At 38.3% G+C, this 23069-nt stretch overlaps 1 protein-coding gene across 5 annotated transcripts in view; it reads right to left on the minus strand.

Moving 5' to 3' along the window:
• Positions 1 to 517: 517 nt before the first annotated feature.
• The window catches only part of Grm8 (glutamate metabotropic receptor 8), a 799977-nt gene continuing 777425 nt past the window's right edge, over positions 518 to 23069 (minus strand). For 2 of the 5 annotated variants that reach the window (XM_075953598.1, XM_075953599.1), the window contains exons 10-11: positions 11841 to 12142; positions 519 to 1085 (exon numbers count right to left, since the gene is read on the minus strand). In XM_075953598.1, coding sequence (XP_075809713.1) covers positions 11846 to 12142 — 297 coding nt within the window. In that variant the 3' untranslated portion in view covers positions 519 to 1085; positions 11841 to 11845. Of the gene's footprint in view, positions 1086 to 11840; positions 12143 to 23069 lie in introns of all 5 variants that reach the window. The other 3 variants (XM_075953597.1, XM_075953596.1, XM_075953600.1) reach the window with 3 other exon arrangements.

Consider the following 23069-nt stretch of genomic DNA (forward strand, 5'->3'; position numbering starts at 1 on the left):
ATAAATGCGCTAATTAAGAGTTTTGAAGAATGACCTGGGTAAGGCCCATTACTGATTTCGGTGACTATTAGGCCCAGGTGAGAGATGGCTAACACCACATAGCAGGGAATATTTCAGTATGCAAGAGTTTTGAATTAGAAATAATATGGAGTAATTTGGTCAGGGGGTGATACATTTTTCTGTAACAATTTTTATGATATATTCTCCAAAGTAAAGTTTAACTCACCATCTGTCAATTATAACAACATAAAGAAGTTTATACTAAGGCTACAACTTGATTCTTCATAGGATAGATTTTATGAAAATCTATTACAGGAATCAAATGTATTTACAAATTTTTATACAAGTGATACCTTGTGGTAGAGCAATAAAATTCTCCTTATAAACACACCAAATTAAAACCATGCCCTGAAGGATGTAGTATCAACTCGGGGCAAGGCGAAGACCTAAAAACAACGGAAGTGCCAACTAGAAAGAGGAGATTACCCTATTTTTAAAACTGGAACGAAACAACGCTCAACATTTGCAAAACATTCCTTTATTATTAGAAATAAATTATTTGTATAAAAATTGCATGCGTCAATCATTGCATTTATTTTGTAGCACAACCCAGGGCTTCAATCCGGTCAGCCATTACAAGAAACAGACTCAGAGTCTTATACAAGTTGAACAGTGTGGGACAGGAACAGGAGTTCGCACAATCACAGAAAAATACTTACAAGAATAACATCAGACATGGTTTATTTCAACAGCATTTTTTTTCACAAGCTAACATTAGTTTTCCTTTTGAATTTTTTTTTAATGCTCACAAGTAAGCAATATTTTAGCTTGACACTCATTGGTTGTAGTGTATAAAATTGGTTTCTTTGCTCCTCATTATTGATACTTTTGGCTCATGGCTAATTTTGTTCCTTACAAGACTATTGATCTGATTGATTGTAGTCCATGGAGATCTCCAGAAGTGACTTTTTGCGGTCTCATGTTCAATATTTGAGAACACGCACCACCTTTCTTGAGATGGTGTCATCTCCCTATTCAGATTGAATGATTGCTGTAGCTGATATATGTTGTCTTGGTAGAGGACGCTGTTAAAAAAAATAGGACAAGTTAATAGTGCCCAATAACTACTTTGCTTATATGATTTCAAAATCCAAATTCTGCTAGGGATGTCTGATGATAATGTTTTGTAACATGTTACTTAGGATTTTAAGGCATACAGTGGAAATCCAATGAGAAATTCAACCAAATTGTTAATCCACAAAAGCCCCCAGTCCAGTGTATGGATAGTTATCAGAAGAATGAACACAGAAATTGCTAATCTTTAGAAAACTTAGGTGAAATCTCATTTTATGCTACCTTAACAGATCAAATTTTTATAAACATAAAAAGAAAGAACACACCGATATCCTACAATCTAGACATTAAAAAGTCTACCAGACTAAATCAAAGATTTTAATTACTTTAGCCAATCCTGTAACCAAATATTTATAATTATATGTACCTTGACAATGTCTATCTTCCATTTAAAAATTAATAGTAATTTCAGATTTTAGAAATTAACAAACCAAAATCTCAAGTACACACAATTTTTAACTAAATAGTGACACAGTCAGCAGATGTCTGTGACTTTTTGAAAAAATTATAACTAGAGTATGCATGGAAATAAAGTCTCAAAGTGTGGCATTAGTATTTAATTTACCCACTACCACTTACTATAAAACAACACTCATTGATGATGAAAGACTATAAGAAATATGAAAAACAAAACACTCTCTCAAATTCACACTCATATTGACATATCCAGAGAATAAAAACATCCAAATAATTGCACAATTCAAACATATATTGTGTAAAAATGTTCAAAACTGTTACCTACTTTAAGTTAAATACTCGATTATATTTAAAAACCTGAGCATGAATTTCAATGCATTAATTTAATTCAGATTGAAAATATTTTTAAATAATATATTATAGTTGTGTCCATTGGGCACTGCTAGAAATCGTAAAGCTGCTCTTTGGACACGCTTGATAATCAATCAGACTTATCCCTCCATAATGCAGAACACTTGTGATAGACCGTCCAGCTTATAGACAAAGTCTTGCTGATTCTATCACTAAAGTTAATACAGTTAAGGAAGTACTTATGAATACATGACTTCAATAACTTATTAATTTGAATAATATCAAGTACATATTCAAAATATGTCACTCTTGTGGATTTATGCTATCTTCACTGATAATTCTCGATTATTATTATGGGATAGTGGAGAAAAGCGGACTGGACTCCAGCGATACATTACATTCTGTTTCTACAAAGTGAATAACAATTAAATAGATCCATGTGCGTCACCCTCACTACTAATTAAAGCTACAGCATGTGGTAAGAATAGAAAGAGAGAATACTTTGGGGAGAATTATTATTACTTTGGGAAAAACACTATAGTCTCCTTTCTCTGCCTTGTGTGCATGCGTGTGTGTGTGTACTTGTGGTGTGTTTGACCCTGTATGTGTGCCCCTGTATGTATTTCTCTAAGTGTAAATCTGTATGTGTCCCTGTGGGTGTGTCTGTGTATATCACTGTGTGTGCATGTCTCTGAGTGTGCACATGTCTACACATAGGCATGCAGATGGAGGCCGGACCCCAGCTAAGATATCATTTCATCAAGTCGTCCATCTTGTTCTTTGAGACAGAGGGTCTTCCTCAAAATGGGGACTACTGATTAAGATAGGCTCAACGAGTCAGTAAATTCAGAAAATCACCTATCTCTGCTTTTCCAGTGCTTGGATTACAAAATAGTACCGACGTCCAGATTTTTATATGAGGACCATGGATCTGGCTCAGGTTTTCATGGTTCTGTGGTAAGCATTTAGTGACTGAGTCATCCTTTGTCCTTCTCTGATCTATTTGATAGCCCTCTTTCCAAAATGTAAGTTCGCTACCGTATTTATCTTTATTTTTTTTGTGAAAAATGAGATATAATAATTTTTATATTGGTTTACTTTTAATTCTCATGTTTTAATTCATGTAATGCATTTTTGCTTCTAAATTTCTCTAAGTAAATAAATCCTATACATTTTTTGTGTTTTTGGTAGATTTTTCATTAATCACTTGTAGCTGAGAGGAAGAAAACAGACCATAAGTTAGAAAACTGATAGCACAAGGATCACTGAACTACCTGAACTGTTCAGCATCGTCAGAAATGTCTGAACGTGCAGGATAGCTTTGTTAAATGTGAAGGCTGGAAAAAGGAAAAGACACCATCAGACACGCTAAAGTGGAAGGGGTGAATCTCACCAGGCCACAGTCCTAGGTAAGGAAAGCAGGCAACTCAGGGATGCTGGAAAGAGGAGAAATAATTCTCCCCGGGAAGGAGCACACCAACTGGTTATACAACATGAAAGTGCCAGTCCGGGAAATACACACATACAACTAACACAAAAGATTTAAAAAGAGGTCATGGAATGGAAGAAAGCAAGAAGAATATAGGGGAGTCTTGGAGGGAGGAAGGAGGGAAACTATGTAATAATACCCTAATTGAAATTTAAAAGTGGAGGGGGGGCGGATGAGAGCTGTAACAGAGAAAATAACGTCAAGCAGTATGACTTTCTAAAGATGCTATTCAGCAGGCAGTGACAGGGACCAGACAGCCTTTAAAAGTTAATGTAACCTAGAGGCTTTATCACAAATCAGGTAGGAAGAATCCATACTTCATTCTTCTAAGTGTTTTCGAACAAGATTTGGAGCCAAAGCATTAAAAGCAATTTCTAGAGAACAAATATTGTACCATCATGTGGAGTCTCATGTTGAGATTTGTAGGGGCTGGATTATACAGGCCAATATTCCTACATTTTTGGCAGTCAAAATTCTGAGCAACCTGGCAAGGCACAGTTTGCACATTCCGGTGGTCGCCTAGCTTTTGATAGTGAGATAACATGAAGCTATTCTAAGCAAATGGTCAGGCTATGTTAATGTCGCTCTGTTCCTTCTATTGTAATCTACGAGGTCACCTGGGGAAGGATGTTTTTCAGTCTATGTGACAGAGCAGGCATAGATAGAAAGACATGACAAAATGGGCATAGAAAGGTGTGGGCATGACCTAAAGCATTCTCTCCGCAACCTAGAAAACAGAATACTAATGAACTTCCCTCTCAGTTTATGCTTTGATATAAAAGTTGTTTGGAGAAAAACACAGGATGTGAATTTGGAATTACATGAAGGATCCCTAAAAACTCCCTCCTGATATAGTCATGTGAGTTATGTTTTTTATTCCCACAACTTTACTCTGGTATGAGGAATAATTTCACTCTGGTATGAGATTATGATTCACAGAGAGAGAAACAATGTCAACTTTCCACTGGGCTTGAATAAAGCAAATCAAAATGCTGGAAACAGATACTTTAGTCAATAGGAAAGCAACAATAGAAATAAAAACAAAGAATTTTTTGAAAAGGGAAAAGCCCTGGCATGGCCTTATGAGACAAGAAAGCTCTAAAGATGTCACTGAGTTTGTTTTCCCTTGGCTGTCTACTGCTAGGCATGTGACCAAACTTCAGAGCTGTTTGTTTCTCCAGTGAGACGCCTTTGGTGGAAACTGAATAATTTTCATTTACAAGTGATTATCATTGGAGAAAGTGTCTGGGTTAAGCATGGGGGCATGCGCCCATATCTCCTTTCAGCTTTAGGGCCCCACCTGGTGCAGACCTGTGCAGGCTCTATGCACACTGCCTCTGTCTCTGTGAGTTCATATATACACTGATCATGTTGATTTAGAGGCCTTGTTTTCATCTCCTCTGGCCCTTACACTCTTTCCACAGCCTATTCTTGTGGTTCTGTGAACTCTAAGGGGAAACATTTGATGGAGACATTCCATTTAGGGCTAAGGATCCCACGGTCTCTAACTTTCTGCATAACATCTGACTGTGGATTTCTGTGCTTGTTGCCAACTGCAGAAGGAGGAACCATCTCTGTTGGTGGTTGAACAAGTATTGATCTATGAGTATAGCAGAATGTCATTAAAAGTCATTTTATTGATTTTATTAATACTTTTCTTTTATGCAGCATTATTTAGTTTCACCCTAGGTCCATAGGAAAGTATATATATGGAAATATGGAAATATATCTATATATCTCCTTCTCTTTTTGTCCTATAGGTCTTTTACATATACATTATGGCTTTCAGTTTAGCATTTTTGAGGGATTTCTGAATATGAAAATGAGTGGAACTCTTGTATCTTTTACTAGTCTCTTTTCCTTCTGTTTCTCGTGTTCAATTCCAATATCTTAGTTTTGTTTTATATTATTATTCTTTATTTGATTCTATGTTATTTTTATTTTGTTGTAATTCAAAAGCCTGTTTTCTAATAAGAGACAGAGAGGAGTATGACTCCAGACGGGAAAGGAGGTGGGGAAGAGCTAGAGGAGTAGAGAGGAAATCTATAATGAGAGTATATTAGAAGAGGAAAAAAGAATCTATTTTCAATAAAAGGAAATAAAAAGAAAGCAACACTAAAGAATGACTCTGTAGCTCAGATAACTTTCATGAATCACTGTTTCAGAATTATTATGGATAAAGATAGAATAAAGATATGGAGATAAACCAGTAGGGGAATTGCTCTGACAATGTTCATCCATGTATGTATGTTCTGTAGAAAACAAGCTTTTGAAAAGGAGAATGAGAAACTTCCTTGGGTGTACCGCACTGTGTTCGTAGGCTGAAGAAATGGCAACTGATGTCATTACTAATGAACAAACATACATAAGGAATACAAGTGGTGCAGTGGCAAGGGAATGGTGGAAATCTTGTGTATATAAACTGTTTCCACTCCCCTCTCTGTTCTGAAACAACAGGATCTCTTGTTATGGAAAATGCAGTGCTGTACAAAGTCAGGAAATCAGATAGCTTTCTAGCTTTGTACTCTATAAATTACTTATATGGAGTTCTGAAATGTTAACCCATGTCATAACATGGAAGTCTAAGATGGGACCCACAGTTCACTTTTAAAGTGAGTCGTCTGGGACTGGAGAGACTGTTCAGTACTTAAGAGTACTCCCTAACTTAATGGTATTGATGGAACTAGAAAAGATCATTCTGAGTGAGGTAACTCAAGCCAGAAAGACAAGCATGGTATGTACTCATTCAGAAGGGGATATTAGCTGTAAGGTAAAGGATAACAATGCTGCAGTCCACAAACCCAGAGAAACTAAGTAACAAGGAAGGTTCGAAGGGGGATATGTGAATAGAACAGACTTGGTGTTTAGACAGGGAGAGGGGCCTGGGTGGGGAGTAGGGATGGAAACAGTCAGGATCAAGTCGGGGGAGGATGAAGGGAGAGAGAACTGTAGTCTGGGGTTATTTCTATTTAGGATGAGCTAAAAAGCTAGTGCAATAGAAACACTCAACGTCTACGAGGGTGACCCTAGCTAAGACTCCTAGCAATGGGAGATATGAAGCCTATACCAGCCATCTCCTGTAACCAAGTAAGACTTCCACTGGAGGGATTGTGACCCCGAGAAAGCCACCTTCTGTCCTACCTGCCTACAAGGTGTGCTGAAGTAAAGGTGGCACAGAAACTGTGGGAGCGACTAACCAATGACTGCCCCATCTCGAGACTCATACCTTGAGAGGAAGCTTACCACTGAGGGCCAGGATCCAAATGTGGCTTAGCCCAGAGAGCTGGGATAGAACCAAACAGAACTGGCAAAAAAGATAGATTAATAGATAGATTAGATAGATAGATAGATAGATAGATAGATAGATAGATAGATAGATAGATAAATAGATTCCTAAAGATATTCTGCTATACTCATAGTTTGGTGCCTAGTCCATTTGTTATCAGAGGCGTCAAGCAGCAACTGATGGAAACAGATGCAGAAATCCATACCCAAATGCTAGGCAGAGTTTAGAGAATCCTGATGAAAAGAGGAAGGAAGGATTATAGGAGTAGTGGAGTCAGGAACACCAAAAGAATTCCCACAGAATCAAGCAGCCTGGGCTCACAGGGGAGCTTGCATGGAACTGACCTAGGCCTTCTGCATATAGGTTATTGCTGTGGGATAAGCCTTCTGTACACTGTGATTATGTGTTGTTCTCATTGGTTGATAACAAAAGTTTCTTTGTCCTATAGCAAGATAGAAATATAGATAGGTGGGAAAGCCAAACAGAAAACAGGAAGAAAAAAAGGTGGAGTCAGAAAAAGACATGAGCAGCCTCCCAAGAAATAAGATTCCAGCATACTGGTAAAAACCATGGACTCACGGCAATAAATAGAATACTAGAAATGGGTTACTTTAAATGTAAGAGCTAGTTAGTAATAAGCTTGAACTATAGGCCAAACATTCTGGAATTAATATTATTAAGGCTCTAAGTGGTTATTTAGAAGTGGTACAGGGTGGGACAGAGAAAACTCCATTTACATGTATATGAAAGTTGTATAACTTGATCTTCTTGTGGGATCCTAACAGTGGGAGCAAGGCCTGTTTCTGACTCTGCTGCCCGCTTTTGGACCCTGTCTTCCTAACAGGTTGCCTCATCCAGCCTAAATAGGAGACTAGAAGAGGTGCCTAGTCACACTGCAACTTGATATAGAATGGCTGACCGATGTCCATGGGATTCCAGCTCTTTGCTGAAGAGAAACCCAGAAGGATGAGGAGATGTGGGGCAGGAATGAATGGCGGGTGGGGAGGTTCTGGGAGACCTTTGTTTGGAGCATAAATACCGTCTCCAATGTTGAGTCTCTAGCACAAAATGAGGGTATGAGAGTAACTGTTTACATCCCCCACAACCCTCCAAGATTGCAAAAGCTATCAGAAAATGTCCACAGAAAAAGTTCTTTCCCTAATGGTGGGCATTTTTCTTGCTCCAGGATAATCATAGAAAAGCTCTGAGGGACAGAGACCCACATTGGAGCACCGGACATAAATCTCAAGGTCCAAATCAGGAGCAGAAGGAGAGAGACCACGAGCAAGGAACTCAGGACCACGAGGGGTGCACCCACACACTGAGACAATGGGGATGTTCTATTGGGAACTCACCAAGGCCAGCTGGCCTGGGTCTGAAAAATCTTGGGATAAAACCGGACTCTCTGAACATAGCAGACAATGAGGACTACTGAGAACTCAAGAACAATGACAATGGGTTTCTGATCCTACTGCACATACTGGCTTTGTAGGAGCCTAGGCAGTTTGGATGCTCAACTTACTAGACCTGGATGGAGCTGGGTGGTCCTTGGACTCCCCACAGGGCAGGGAACCCTGACTGCTCTTCAGGCTGAGGAGGGAGTGGGACTTGATTGGGGGAGGGGGAGGGAAATGAGAGTAGGTGGCGGGGAAGAGACAGAAATCTTTAATAAATAAATAAATTAAAAAAATAAAAAAAAAGAAAAGCTCTGAGGGACACAAGTCTGTCCACACAAGGGTGGGGGAGAGGAAAAGGGACAGGACAGCGGTACCTGCGAAGCCCTGCCTGGACAAGACAGGGCCTGGTCACCTACAGAACAGACGGATTATGGCATGACTACTGACTGAGGCCTGCAGTTCTGTTGCCAAACCTGGGCTTGCAAACTCCTGAATTATTTATGCAGGAATTTATTGCTCCTTGGCATTTATTAACACAAAGAGGATAAGAAAACAACAAAAACCACTTTTTCTCATTTCTTTTACTGTTCTGTGGGGTTACTTATTACATTTGCTCAAAATAAACTGCCAATATAGTTGGTTAAATAACAACAACAAAACCCAAAAAATGAAGGAGCATTGGCTTCCAGAGGACCTGAGTTTGGTTCCCGGTACCCACATCAGGAAGCTCACAACCATCTGTGACTTCATCTCCAGGGAATCAGTGGCCCTTTTCTGGATTCTACAGGTACCTGACTCATACATAGCACTCACTTACACACAAATACATATGTATACATACACAAACACATGCACATATATCATACATATTAAAAATAACTCTTAAATGAGCTTTCTGAACACAAAACTCTGTACTACATTGCATATATATGTATAATGGACATATACATATATGTGTATGTGTATTATATATGCAAGTATATATATATATATATATATATATATATATATATATATAGTCAGAATAAAAAATTCCAGCAACAGATTAGTAGCTAAAGTTATCAAGATTCTCCCTATACTAAAATAAAGGGGGGGTGTGCTAACATAATAGTTGTTCTTTAATTTACATTAACCACATCCCAAACTTTCATCCAGTCAGTAATTTGAATTATCTTAATTAGCATCATTTCTGCTTTCCTTTACCTTCCAAACGTGAATTTCAACTCTTCCAGAATACAATAAGATCACCCCCACAAGAGCCTCAATGTTTATAATCTTTCTTATTTTAGAGAAATCAGAGAAACGCATGTAGGTTACATAATTTCCACTTCAGCGTTCACAGAAAATAACAAGGAAAAGAACCAGTGTTGGAGACGTATTTAACAATACAAGACTGGTGCTTATTGACAATAGGAATTTTACTTTAAAGGGAAGCTGTTTGTTCTTCAAGGGATTGGAAAGGGCTATTGATTTTTCCTCCCATCATATCTTCAGGTGGGCCTGGGATGATTGCTGTTTATTCCACCCAAATGTTAGTTGTTCCCATTTGAAACCCATTATGTCCTTTCCTGGATTGTCACAAAAATACAGGTAGAGCACCAGACTCTGGTGAGTCATGTTCCCAGTGCCAATGTTAAAAGTGCAGAATATTGTGCCAGCAGCAGCTCGCTGGCATCTGCCCGGGTTTTAAATCCCCACACTAATGCTTTCGAGTTGGAAAACAGATAAATTCTGTCCCGAAATCATCAGCATTTTGCTAATATCTCTGTCGTTGTTAAATCGTTTATCTATCATGGGAGCTGATGGTAAGCAGTTGTTACTAACATCCTTCTTGCTGTTTGCTCTTGCAGGTTCTCAAGGCTGCTTTTGGAGAGGATGCTGTCTGTGTAGGAAGTGTTTCTGTACTGATGATTGAGATTTTTAGCAGATAAGCTTGCAAAAGTCAAGATGGCTTTAAATGATGGCTTAAGCCATTAAGGTTTTTTTTTTTAATTTTTGTTTTATACTGGTGTGCGTGTGTGTGTGTGTGTGTGTGTGTGTGTGTGTGTGTACCTCAAAATGTATGTGGAAGTCAGAGGACATCTTGTGGGAGAAGCTTCTCTCCTTCAACAGTCTGGGTCCCAGGATATACCTGAGGTCATCAGACATGGTGGTAAGTTGTTTTAACCACCCTGCCACCTCCCTACCCCTTAAGCTACTAAGCCTATTCAACATGCTTATATAACAGAGATTATCTCTATGCACAAAACTTTATAATATGCAATGTTCACATAGATATCCTGATACTTTAACTCAGACTTTTTGTCAGTCCAATGGAAACTAAATTTCTTTAGTAATTAAACCTAATAAAACTATTAGTCTTTTATATTTAATGTCTATGATGGTTTGAATCAAAATGGTACCCACAACTCATTGGGAGTTCCATTATTAGGAGGTGTGGTCTTGTTGAAGAAAGTGTGTCTGTAGGGGCCAGCTTTGAGACTTCAGATGCTCAAGTCAGGTCCAGTGGCTCATTCTGTCTGCCAGCTGTCTACACGTCAGGATAGAGAACCTCAGGTCCCTCTCTAGCACCATGTCTGCCTGTGTGCTTCTGTGACTCCTGATGACAATGTACTAAACCTCTAAACTGTAAGCCAGCCTCCAATTAAATGTTTTCTTATAAGAGTTCCTATGGTCATGGTGTCTCTTCACAGCAATAGAAACATTAAGACAATATCAAAAGAATAGCAAGCAGGGAATAGAGCCCAATAAAGGATTCTGGGGAAAGGGAGCATTTTTGTTGTTGGATATTCTTATTTTTCTGAGATGGGATCTTGTTGCGTAGCCCAAACCATAAATACACAATTCTCTTGACTCAATCCTCTTGACCCAATTGCTTAGATTACAAATATGTAGCACTAACAAAAGCACTTATATTAGTTATTACAGACTTATACTATGGCATTCCCAAAAGACTAAGAGCCATTCTAGAGTAAAGACATAAGCTCTAATTTATTTCTCTTTAATTTGTTTATGTAACCAGGTGATATAAATAAAACTTTTATCATATTCTACTTTCTGAATCTTTACCATACACATATCTAACCTGTCTAATGCTTTTATTTGGATATCAGTAAAAGCCTTAGCTGATTAAGTAAATTTAAATGGATTGTCCTGGATATCAGAACAATATGTTACTATATGATGATTCTGGGTCAACCACAGAGCAAAGGAAGGTAGGTGAGGAAAATGGTAGAAAGGATTCTACCTTCAGGGTCATGAGACTTTCAAGGCTTATCATACTCAGGAAAGAAATTGAGCAAAGTCAAAAGGAGAAGAGAGAACATGGAGGAACCAAGTACTTACAATGACTCTATTATACATGATGACTAACTACACTTTTCCCATTTTCCCAAAGACCTAACTAACTTGTCATTTATTCGTGCAAGATCTGGAGTACTGCATTCTACAAATATCACTGATAAACTGGAATAACAAAGAGCAGCCAATACCAAAGCAATAAATCTTGTATAATATTTCCTAAGTTTCCAAAAATGAATTTTGCCAATGAAATCGCATTCCAAATGCCAAGCCCTACGGTACCTCAACGTAAGAGCTAGCTTCCATAGTTTGTTAAGGAGCTGAAGCTGGCAGTTTGTGTGCTGATACACCACTCATCAGTATCCATTGATTCTGACTGCTGTGACAGTCTCAGGGTGCATATACACCATGCCCAGAGAACCAGGTAGTGTAGCTCCCAAGACTAGTAGAAGAATGTCCAACGTACATCTATTAGGAAGTGCTTCCGCTCTTGACCATCTGAAAGTCTACAGATGACTTACTGTTGGTTTCCAGACTCTCACAGAGTTCACTTTTCACCTCGCCATTTGGTCTGTCATTTCCTTTTTGGATCAGTTTGCTTTGCATGGTAGCAGCTGTCACCACAGCCTTGAAGCTTCTCTTGCGTTTTTGAACATTCTGCTCTGGATGAAAAATTATGATATAAACTTTGGGCATATAGAGCATTCCCAGAGACACCGAAGCACTTAAACTCATGGAGACAGTGAGGGTTGTTGTCTGGATGTACATCTGAGAAGAGGAAAAAAAGAAAAAGCAACGTGGTTATTAAGTCTGACTCGTAGGAGATGAAGTAAATAACACACCATTTTCTAAAATTGTTCCAGTTTCTTTCCTATCGCTATATTGGAGAATATTTACAGAAATTGCCCTTCACTGCAGTCAAGCTTTCCTTTTGACAAACTACAAATAAAAATGAGTGACTTCATATTTTAAGATCCTCATTCCTTAAGACGAATTGGAAAAGGGTGGAGCTTATGTTACATTTTAAATGATAAACTGCATGAGGAAAAGGACAAAACACAGTCTGAGAAGAGACTAACACTTCCTCCCATATACATCATTTTTAAAGGGTACCTGTGGACCAAATGGCCACCTCAATACTGAAGCAAAAAGTAAAGTACATGTAGTGAAGACAGAGGCTGAACAGCTGTGTAGGCCATCATGGTACACATTGCTTATAGATCATGGATCTCATTGTATGGTTCCAATATCCAAACCTGCTAGAAATCACAAACTTCATAAATGGGGCTGTATTTTGTTTCTTGTGATTTTTGTTTGTTTGTTTTGCTTTGTTTTGTTTTAACAACCTGTCTAAAGAACACTTCCTGGGATTTCTTAATGTTTTTATCACATCAACATAAATATAGGAGCCTCAACAAAATGTGAAAGAGTTTTCCCTGGGGTTAGAGAGATGACCTAGAAGTTAAGAACACTTGTATTTCAAGAGGAGTACCAAGGGTCAATTCCCAGTACTTATATGGTAGAGCACGACTATCCATAATACCAGATACAGGGGATACAACATTCTTCACTGACTTCCATGGGCATCAGGAACACATATTATCTGGTACACAGACATCCATGCAAGCAAATCATGTATGCACATAGAATATAATAAACATATTTAAGAAAACAAAATATCTCCACCTTTCAGATGTCAGATATCATCTGAAAAACATACAGTATTTCTTCAAATAGTACTTGATGATAGGTTTTAAATGTCAAGTTAGCACCATATAGAATCACTGACATCAGATTCTCACTGAGGGACCATCTAGATCAGAGCGCTCCTTTGACATATCTATAGAGGATTGTCTTCATATTTTTACTGATGTTGGTAGAACCAGCCTACTCCAGATGGCACCATTCCCTAGGCAAGGAACCCTGGGTCCTATAGAGACAGGGCTGTACAAAAGTAGAATACTTGGATGTATTTTCTCTTCATTATTCATTGTGGATATGACTAGCTGATTCAAGTTCTTGGGTTGACTTCTACAAAATGATTGATTGACAATCTGGAAACATGTCAATCTGGAAACATGTTTCATCAAGACTTAAGTTTTAATTCTAGCACCTCCCAAAATTGTGTCTCTGTGTGTGTAGGTGTGTAGAAAAGGAAGTTTGAAAACTCTGCAGTTTACCTGATTTTTGAACAAATGTAGATCTGGTTTTCCTCTCTGGCTATTAATTTATTTTTTTAGAAAATCACACTTATGGCTTGAATAGGAGTGGCCCCATAGACTCATGTCTTTGAATGCTTGACCCATAAGGAATGACACAATTAGAAGATGTGGCCTTGTTGAAGGAAGTGTGTCACTGCAGCAGTATTGTGGGGGGGGGGTGCTTTGAGGTCTCATATATGCTCAGGTATACCCACTACACGTGGCCTCGCCTTCTGCTGCCTGTGGATCCAGATGTAGGATTCTCAACTCTTTTTCCAGCACCATGTCCACCTGCAAGCTTCCATGCTTCCTGTCATGATAATAATAAACTAAACCTCTAAAACCATAAGCCAGCCCCCAATTAAATAGTTGAATTTAATCGTTCCTTTACAAGTGTTGCCATGGTCATGGTGTCTCTTCACAACAATGGAAACCCTAACTAAGACAGGGTGTTATTTAATAAAATAATACATCTTTATTTAAAATATGCACACAAAATACTCACCATACAACTTTAACTTTACAAAGGTACTAACAGAACCTTCTTCCAGGTGTATGAGATAAGAAAGATAATCCACAGACACAAGAACAAACCAGGGAGTTTTGGGAGTGATGAATAGATAGTGGTATTCTACCAGATGTCCAAGAAAAGATCATGGTAATTTTATTTTGAAGTAGAAAAAAACATTTTTTTTCCAAATTCAACTTATTTTTTGATATTGAGAGCTACATGCCTGAATAACATCTTCTTAATGGGATGGGTCACTGAGCAAAGGAAATGTCTGTGTTAGCTCACACTAAACTATATAAGTTCATCAAGAGAGGCTGACAGTAATGCGGCGTTAATAATTATCTCTTTCTATTCTTAGCTCTTTATCCTGCCTCCTCCCCCAAAACTCCCATAACCAAGGAAGCAGAGTTGCTTTTTCTTCACATCCTCTGATGGCCTGCTATATCATCGGCTTCCAAACTCCATTAGTATTTACAACCTGAAACAGTCAGATGCACTGAACTGGATGTGAGCACTCCCTGGAAAAGCCATAGAGAAGAAGCCCAGCGTACACAAATATGATATCTTTTTCTAAGAGTTATAACAAACTTCCCTTCATTCTTAGTAGATCAGCTGAACTCATCCAAGATCTCCTAAAAGTAGGTCATGACCTAGAATCCTAAAGGAAGAAAGGAGATATTCTAGTTCTTTGTGATCATCTTCAATCTTTTTTTTTTTTTCAAAAGCTACTTGAATATAGACCTCTATAGACGCCCACATCTCACCTGGTACTTTTTAATCTTTTAGCGACTAAGGCAAACTCTTCTGAGAAATAAGAAACAAAGCAGCTTTATGATAACCCCCCTTCATTTCTCACACCATAAACACTAGACAGTGCTGCCTTCTTAAATCAACTTTAACCCTTTTTCATATTAATACACACACACAAAATGCAAATCATTTAATTATAATAATTAATAGTCTTCTATCTTCTTGGTCTTTTGTCTAAGATCAAATGAAAAATAGATTTTTTTAAATTGTTTTTAAGCTTTTAATTAAAATAGAATTATATGCCTTCCCCTAATACCTTTCTTCTTCACAGCCTGTCCCTGAGTTACCCTCTCTCAAACCCCTCTCATGACCCCCACACTCGAATTGATACACTCTTTTCTTTGATTATGTTTGTTACACATTTACAAATGTGTGCATATAGAGTGGTATTTTATTTATGCTTTAATAAATAAAGCTTACCTGAAGATCAGAGCGTAAAATTAGACCACTAGAGGCCAGGCAGTGGTATCATATACCTTTAAACCCAGAAATAAAAGGGAATATAAATCAGGAGGAGACAGAGGCTCAGGGTACAGTCTACAGTTGCCCAGCCTTGCGAGAATTAAGACTTCTCTAGTGGCCACAACAGGAAAAATAAGTGTTCTTTATGCTTGAGTGAAAATTCTGGATTCTGCACATTCAAATAATCATGTTAAATTTTCTCTCTGGGAAAAATCACTGTCCTGGGTGTTGTCAACTTCTCAGCAGGTTAGAGATGTCACTGTGGTTTCGCTAGAGAAGACCTGGATGTCTTTCATCAGAATTATTTGCTGATTTTCGTTACACCCTCTTTGGGATTAGGATGCATGTTTGTGAAATGGAGTGTCAAATCAAAGGCTAAAAGTGCAGCTCTATAAATAAAGACTATCAGAATACTATTGGTCCAGTTCATGAAAAAGCTCAGAATCCTTAACTTTGAACTATTGGTAAGGGTGGTTAGAAGTTATAGAAAAAGACGTATGATCAAATGACGAGTAGAATATAAACTTTGTTAAGAGCTGAAAAGATGTTTTTTAAAGGACTTTAAAGATCCTGTAGGTGTATGTGCAGATACACACTTGTAAATCCAGAAGTCAGGAGCTGAGGCAGAAAGAAAGATTGTGTGGCTCTGGCCATAGCCGTGAGCAACATGACGTCAAAGCCACGAGACATTAGTACATAGAGAGACCACACCTCATAAAACCTGACATGTCACAGACAATCATTAACAATGAGGCATTTTTACATCAAAAGACAGATTGCCAGAACATCTATCCTGCATGGCATCCTGCATCTCTGAAGTCACCAGGCACAAGATGGTAGGACAAAACACTGAGATTCACAAATTCAGATAAACTTATACCTAATAACTAAAAAAAAAAACACTTAGAGAATCATGAAAACAAAATTATTTTCATATTATGAAAACCAGTATTGATGTCTATAAATAGAAATAAAGAGAGGCAGACACAAAACTAAAAAAGCAAGAAGACATCTAACACACACATAAACTACAAGTTTTGAAGAAAAAGTCTACAGGATACAGGAAACTTTAAATAAGTATTGAGGAAGCCAACCTTGCTGATAAAAATAGTAAGGAAGGAATCATACAATATCTTTGTTTTTACTGTTTCTGGACACTGGTTGCAGGCATCAAAGAAAACCAGGATTCTGCATACCAAGTTCCAAGAAAATAAAGGATTCATGGACAAGAAATGGGCATTCTCTGTTGTTATGGGAGTTATGCAGATTCTATGGCTGAGTGCAAGTAATTATGAGATTATAATTTATTTTAGAAATCTAAACATCTACATACAGGGGTCAAAGGGACAGCTCAGCAGTTAAACGCACTGGCTGTTCTTCCAGAGGATATGGGTTTGATTTCTAGCACCCATATATTGACTTGCAATTGTCTATAGCTCTAGTTCTAAAGGAACTATTATCCTCTGTTGGCAGCATATACATCCAAGGTTCACAGACATACATAAAAACAAAATGTACATACACTCAACAATGTGCACAATAAATCGTTTTTTTAAAGTGTAAATATAAAACATACAACAAAAAGCACATATTTTAGACAATTCAAATAATAAAACTGCCATCTACACTGCATTATTTTAAAATTTTTACATTTATTTATTTTATGTATGTGTGTGAGTATATTTATATATATAATATCTGTGTGAAGTACCTATAGCAATCGGAAGAGAGCCCTGCGTTCCCTGGAACTGACTTTGTAGATATCTGTGAGCTACCATGTGGGTTCTCGGAACTGAACCCAGAATCTCTGCAGCTAGAGCAAGTGTTTGTAACTGTTAAATCATCTTACCAGTGCCCCAATATAAAATGAATTATTTTATAATGTCAGTGGGTTCGTCACAAAAATTGAGCATGAACTAGATTTCATAAAAGCAGAAACAAAATTTGAGGTGGGATTCCCCTGTGTAGTCTATGAATATATTTTATTATCATTTGGTTAACAAAGAAACTTCTTTGGCCTATGGCAGGGCAGAATAGAGCTAGGCAGGAAAACTAAACTGAATGCTGGGAGAAAAATAGGCAAAGTCAGGAGATGCCATGTAGCTGCTGAAGGACAATGATGCAAGAACCTTACTGGTAAGCCACAGCCTCTTGGCAAGACATAGATTAATAGAAACGGGTTAGCTTAAGATGTAAGAGATATCTAGGAATATGCCTAAGCTATTGACCAAGCAGTGTTGTAACCAATACAGTTTTTTGTGTGATTATTTGTGTTTTCATTGTCGGGAAACAAGCAAGCGGACTCTGTTTACAAAAATAATATTTTTAAACAGGAACTATTATTTCAACCACAATAGCTGTTTGTTTCAACAAACAAACAAACACCTCCAGGCACAAATCCAGTACCACAGAAGGCAATAGAAGAAAAACATCAACAAAAAGTGGGTAGTCACAGCTAAAAAACACCACAAGAAACAATGTGAGGGCCCACAGATGTGAACCTGTTCCACTTTGACTGGAGATCAGAGAGTTTGAGCTTATTTTTGCTCTCTCAAAGTTGTTGGAAACAGATGTGGCTACAAACAAAAAGATTCAGACCTAGGGTATGGTCTACATTTTGAGTATAGAGGTGGATCTGCTCCACCTGGACCAAAGGTAAGAAAATTCAAGTCTATTCCTTATATCATGTTAAGGAAGTCTGTTGTCTCCCCCTCGCCTTTTGAAGTAAAGTATATAAGCACTTGGAAAATAAAGGATGTGGGATTCAGGATTTAGTATTCACTGAATTTACCTCCTAGTGCTGTTCTATGTTTATTTTCTGTCTCTTATTTCTCTCATATCTTTGTTCCTTTTGCTTAATAACTCTAATCCTCATGTTTCTACCCTAGAATGTATGAATTTCATTGATGCTGGTCTTCAACAAAATAAATAATCCCAGATCAGCAATTCAAGAGATGAGAAAGATACACAAGCCACCACCAGCACTGGCAGCACCAACAGAACTGTAGTGGCAAAATAACAGGAATTAACAGTGTTCATTGGTATCCCTCAACATCATTGGTCTCAAATCCCCAATAAAGATGACATAGATTAAAAAAATGAATGTGAAAACAAGATCATTCTTTTGCTGCATCCAAGCAATACATCTTCACATGAAGGTAGACATCACCTCAGGGTAAAATAATTGAAAAAGATATTCCAAGCAAATGTACCTAAAGGGCAAGCTGTTGTAGCCATTTTAATTTGTGACAAAACAGAGTTAAAAAATAAAACTCATCCTAAGAGAAAGGGAATGACATTGCAAACTCAGCACAGGAAATATCCATTAAGAAGGCATTGCAATTCTCAACATCTATGGACCAAACACAGTAGCAACCAAGTTGATTAAAGAAACACTGCTACAGTTTAAATCACATTTTGACACTCACACACTGATATTGAGAGTCCTTAATATCCCACTCTCACCAACAGACAGTTTATCTAGACAAAAATGAAACGGAGAACTGCTGGAGCTAACATCACAAGTCAAAATGACCTTCAGATAGCTACAAAACACACCATCCAAACACAAAGAATGCACTCTCCTCAGCACCTCAGGGAGCTTTCTCGAAAACTGACTGCATACTAAGATGCAAAATGAATCTTGAAAGATATAGGAAAATTGAAATAACATGCACCACAGATTAAAACTGGTCACCAACAAACACAGAAAGTTATTAAACTAAACGATTCACTACTCAACAAAAATAGACCAAAACATTAATTAAGAAAGAAATTAAAATCTTTCTAGAATTGAATGGAAATGTCAATGACAACACAGTATACTCAAATTTATGGGAACAATGAAGATGCTCTATGAGGTAAGTTCATAACACTTAGTGTCTACTTAAAAAAACTGAAGAGATCTACAAATAATTTAACAGCACCCCAGAAAGATCTAGAACGACAACAACAACAAAAAAGAAATCACACTCAAAAGGAATAGTATCAAGAAATAATCAAATTTGGAGTTGAAATAAATACAATGAAACAAACAAGCAAAAAGCACATAAATTATCAATGGAATAAAGAGTTAGTTCTTTGATAAAAAATGAATAAGATTGACAAACCCTTATCCAAATTAACCAAAAGGCATAGAAAGGGTCTAAATTTACAAAATTAGAAATGAAAGGTAGGCATAACAACAGATGCTAAGGAAATCTGGATATTCATAAGGATATACTTGATAAACCTGCAGTGTACCAAATTGGAAAAATCTAAAAGAAATAGATAATTTTCTTTATATATACCACTTACTAAAGTTGAATCCATGTGACATAAGCGATTTAAACAGACCTATAACCCCTGGAGAAATAGAAGAAATTGATGCTGAACACATTGAATGGCGGGAACCCAAGTCAAATAATCCCAAGATAACTCCAAATAGAGTATTCTAAGCTTTTTGTTTATTAAAAGGGATAACTCATGAAACGGGAATGGGGGTCCAACATCAAGGTAGGAAGCACTGGAAAAAAGGGGTGAGTGGCATTTTGGTACCCCACAGCCACATCTCAACATGATCCAGACTTTCAAGGCCATTTTGTTTAAACAAGACAGTTCCAAACCCAATACAAAACTATATATAATAAGAACAGATATCAAACTGTAAGTATGACAAACATGAATGACTATTGACCTGTAACACTTAATGCCTGACTTAAAGACTAAGACTTTAAATTGTATATTAAACAATCTTTAAACAACTGTGCAGCAACTGAGGACAATGATCTCAAAATGTAAACAATGTACACGTATCTTGATCAAAAGTAGAAATGTGTAATGCAATAAATAAATATATCCTAAAATTGGATCAATATACAAAATGTCTTAAACAGAGGTAGAAACATGTATGCATACACTCTAACAAAATAACTAGCAAAACAGTGATTCCTAATGACTGGGTAGAAGTTTCATCCCGACCCCTCTTCCCTGGGAGTTGCCTCAGTCTAGACTCCACCTCCAAGAAATCCCACCAAATGATTACCTCTCCCCAGAGATGCTCAAGACCACAAGCTATTTGAATCATATCCCAGAGAATAAACATGTGGTCTTCCTGGTCTTCCTTTTCCTTCTCCATGGTTTTCCCAGTTGTCCTTTCTGGTCTCATCTCTGGGAGGCTGCAAGGCCACCCTGGAACGTTGGTAACCATTAAACCTGGACTTTTTCTAAGTAGGTTTGATTTGGTCTGATTTGGATTATTAAATCAGCAGAAAGGTTAATTGGAACACAGAAACTTTTCATCTGGAGTTGCCACCAAGAGGGCTGTTCTTCCCACCTGTCCAGAGCCAAGTGTTGGGCAAACACCCTTCTCCCTTGCACCTGCTCTCTGCCAGGCTAAGATTGGCTTCGTCTGGGTAAATTCCCAGTTCCAAGTCATTGCCGTAGAGGCCCAGTGCCTCATGCAATTTTTGGGCTGTCCTGTTGAAGACACCGCCACTCAGGTACCTGACAGGAACAAGGACCTGCCTTGTTCCTGTGAGGTTCCTTTGTCAAGAGAAGTCCTTTCAAGGAATTTCTCACGTACCTCTGGTTTTCTGACCCAAAGTCTACCACAATGGATGAATTTCCTTAGGCTTTGGGTTCGGCGAAGACTTGCAAAACACTTACAATTCGAGGCCTGATCTCCAAATTCCCTTGGGCTGCATTTAAAAAATCTTTTAGAATTGTGGTTATCTGACACCATATGTCCCTTAACAAACAAACACGCCCCCAAATGCCCATGCTGTGTTTCTGAACCCTGTGCCCCTGCTCCCTCTCCCTATCACCTTCCCCACTTCTCTGTTTGCTGATTGGTTGCATTCCTGGCATGTGATCTGATTATGCTGGAAATCTCCCTACAATGGATCCACCCCCCTGCCCTTCTACTCTAAACTGTATAGGTATTCCACCCTTATGTTTCTGTTCTGTCTTACAATATCTACTGATTTGGTTCTTAATGGGATCACATATGTGCTTGCCTGGCTTCAGCTACCTACTCCAGGATTTTTAAGTTGGACAGGTAACAGTTTCCTGGGAAAAGTTTTGTCTGTTTATATGTATAAATAAAGTGGCCACGGTATGCTTATTTTAATGACTCTGTGTATACATGTGCTTGTTTTAAAATCTGTAAAACTCATAACTCCAGATTACAACAGCTCTGGAAAAATGCAAACATGTGGATAGCCGCCATTTTTGGTTGAGGTCAAAGTGAAAATCTCAACACCATCTTTGGTAAGAGTACCCGCGTGTTCTGGCCCTACAAAGGAGAAATTCTGTCTCCAATATACTTTGGCTTACTAAAATATTCCTTTTATTCCTCTTTCCTTTACTAACATTGATAATCTGTTACTGACTGGGTAAACTATATGTCCAAATTTTACTTATATGTCTAATTTGAATATACCTAACAGGTAATGGTACCGTCTTTCTCAAGTGCCTTTATAGATCTGAGAGTATGGCATTTAACAAAAGAATGTCTTATCACAGAGAGACATGCCAGATCCTGCAGCATCCTATAGCTCCTCCAAGAAGATGGATGGTTGCGGAAAACCTTCTGCCTGGAGGCTTGCCTTTGGATATGGCAACACCACCCACAGAGCAAAAAGCTGCCTTCCACCTCATCGGCTTCCTGGACACTACACTGGGGTTTCGATTATCTCATTCTGCTAAGACAGTAGTCTGAACCCCACCCCCACAGGAAAATCTTCAGTCCTCCTGGTCTCCTCAGCTAATGGCAAATACAGCTTCTAAGACTGTTGTTAGTCAAAGACTACGGAGAGACTTGGGGTTGCCTGTGTAACTGAAAACAGCTGTCTCACTTCTGCTCAATTATGTGTCCACTCTCAAATCTGTCAGATGGCATTTGATGATTCAAGGTACTATTCGTACTTCATTTGTTAAGTTTCCTGCTAAAAATACAGACAGGTATGCTTCTTTCACAGGTTTCATAGTCCAGGATTAACAGGTTTCAGGTGTATCTTCAGAGGTTCAGAGTTTTCAATTTCTTTTATCTGGTCTGGTAAAAACTAACAGTCTCCAGAGCCCATTTTAACCCCACCTTTATTCAAGCATATTTTACAGGTTACTCCTGTGGTCTGGGCTCTCCAGATAATGCCAACACCTACACCAGCTCCTGAGACTTCATCATTGGTACTACCTCTCCTGGCTCAAGTGGACACCTATCTAACAACTAAAATCTGGTTTTTAAGGGCATATCTGCTCTCATGTCTCACTTACTCATGAGTGCCTCTCCTATACAACTAGGGCAGTTCTCTGTCTTATTTGTTTGCTGGCAGTTAATTACCCCTTCCATGGCTAGGCCCATTGATAGGGCCAGTAATAACAATCTATTTTTTCTCCTAACACTCTGCCTTCTCATCTTCCTCAACGAACAGATGCCTGAGGTCTCCAAGGTGACAGTTAACTGGATGCCTCTCCACCCACATTTCCCGCTGAGTGTGAGTCCACCAACTCCCAACTTGTTCCTCCCCCACATCATTCCATATCCCCAGAAAGTAGCCAGACTTGAGCCAGCATCCCTATACCCAGAACCTGGAATGTTTGGGTGGAAACATCACCCCACCCTCTGGCATTCGTATATCCAAAGAGTCTGAGCTGTTTGGATGGAAGCATCACCCCAGTCCCTGGCATTCATATACCTGAAGAGTCTGGAATGTTCAGGTTAAGGGTTTGC

This window comes from Microtus pennsylvanicus, chromosome 19 (assembly GCF_037038515.1).
Source record: "Microtus pennsylvanicus isolate mMicPen1 chromosome 19, mMicPen1.hap1, whole genome shotgun sequence".
NCBI lineage: Eukaryota > Metazoa > Chordata > Mammalia > Rodentia > Cricetidae > Microtus > Microtus pennsylvanicus.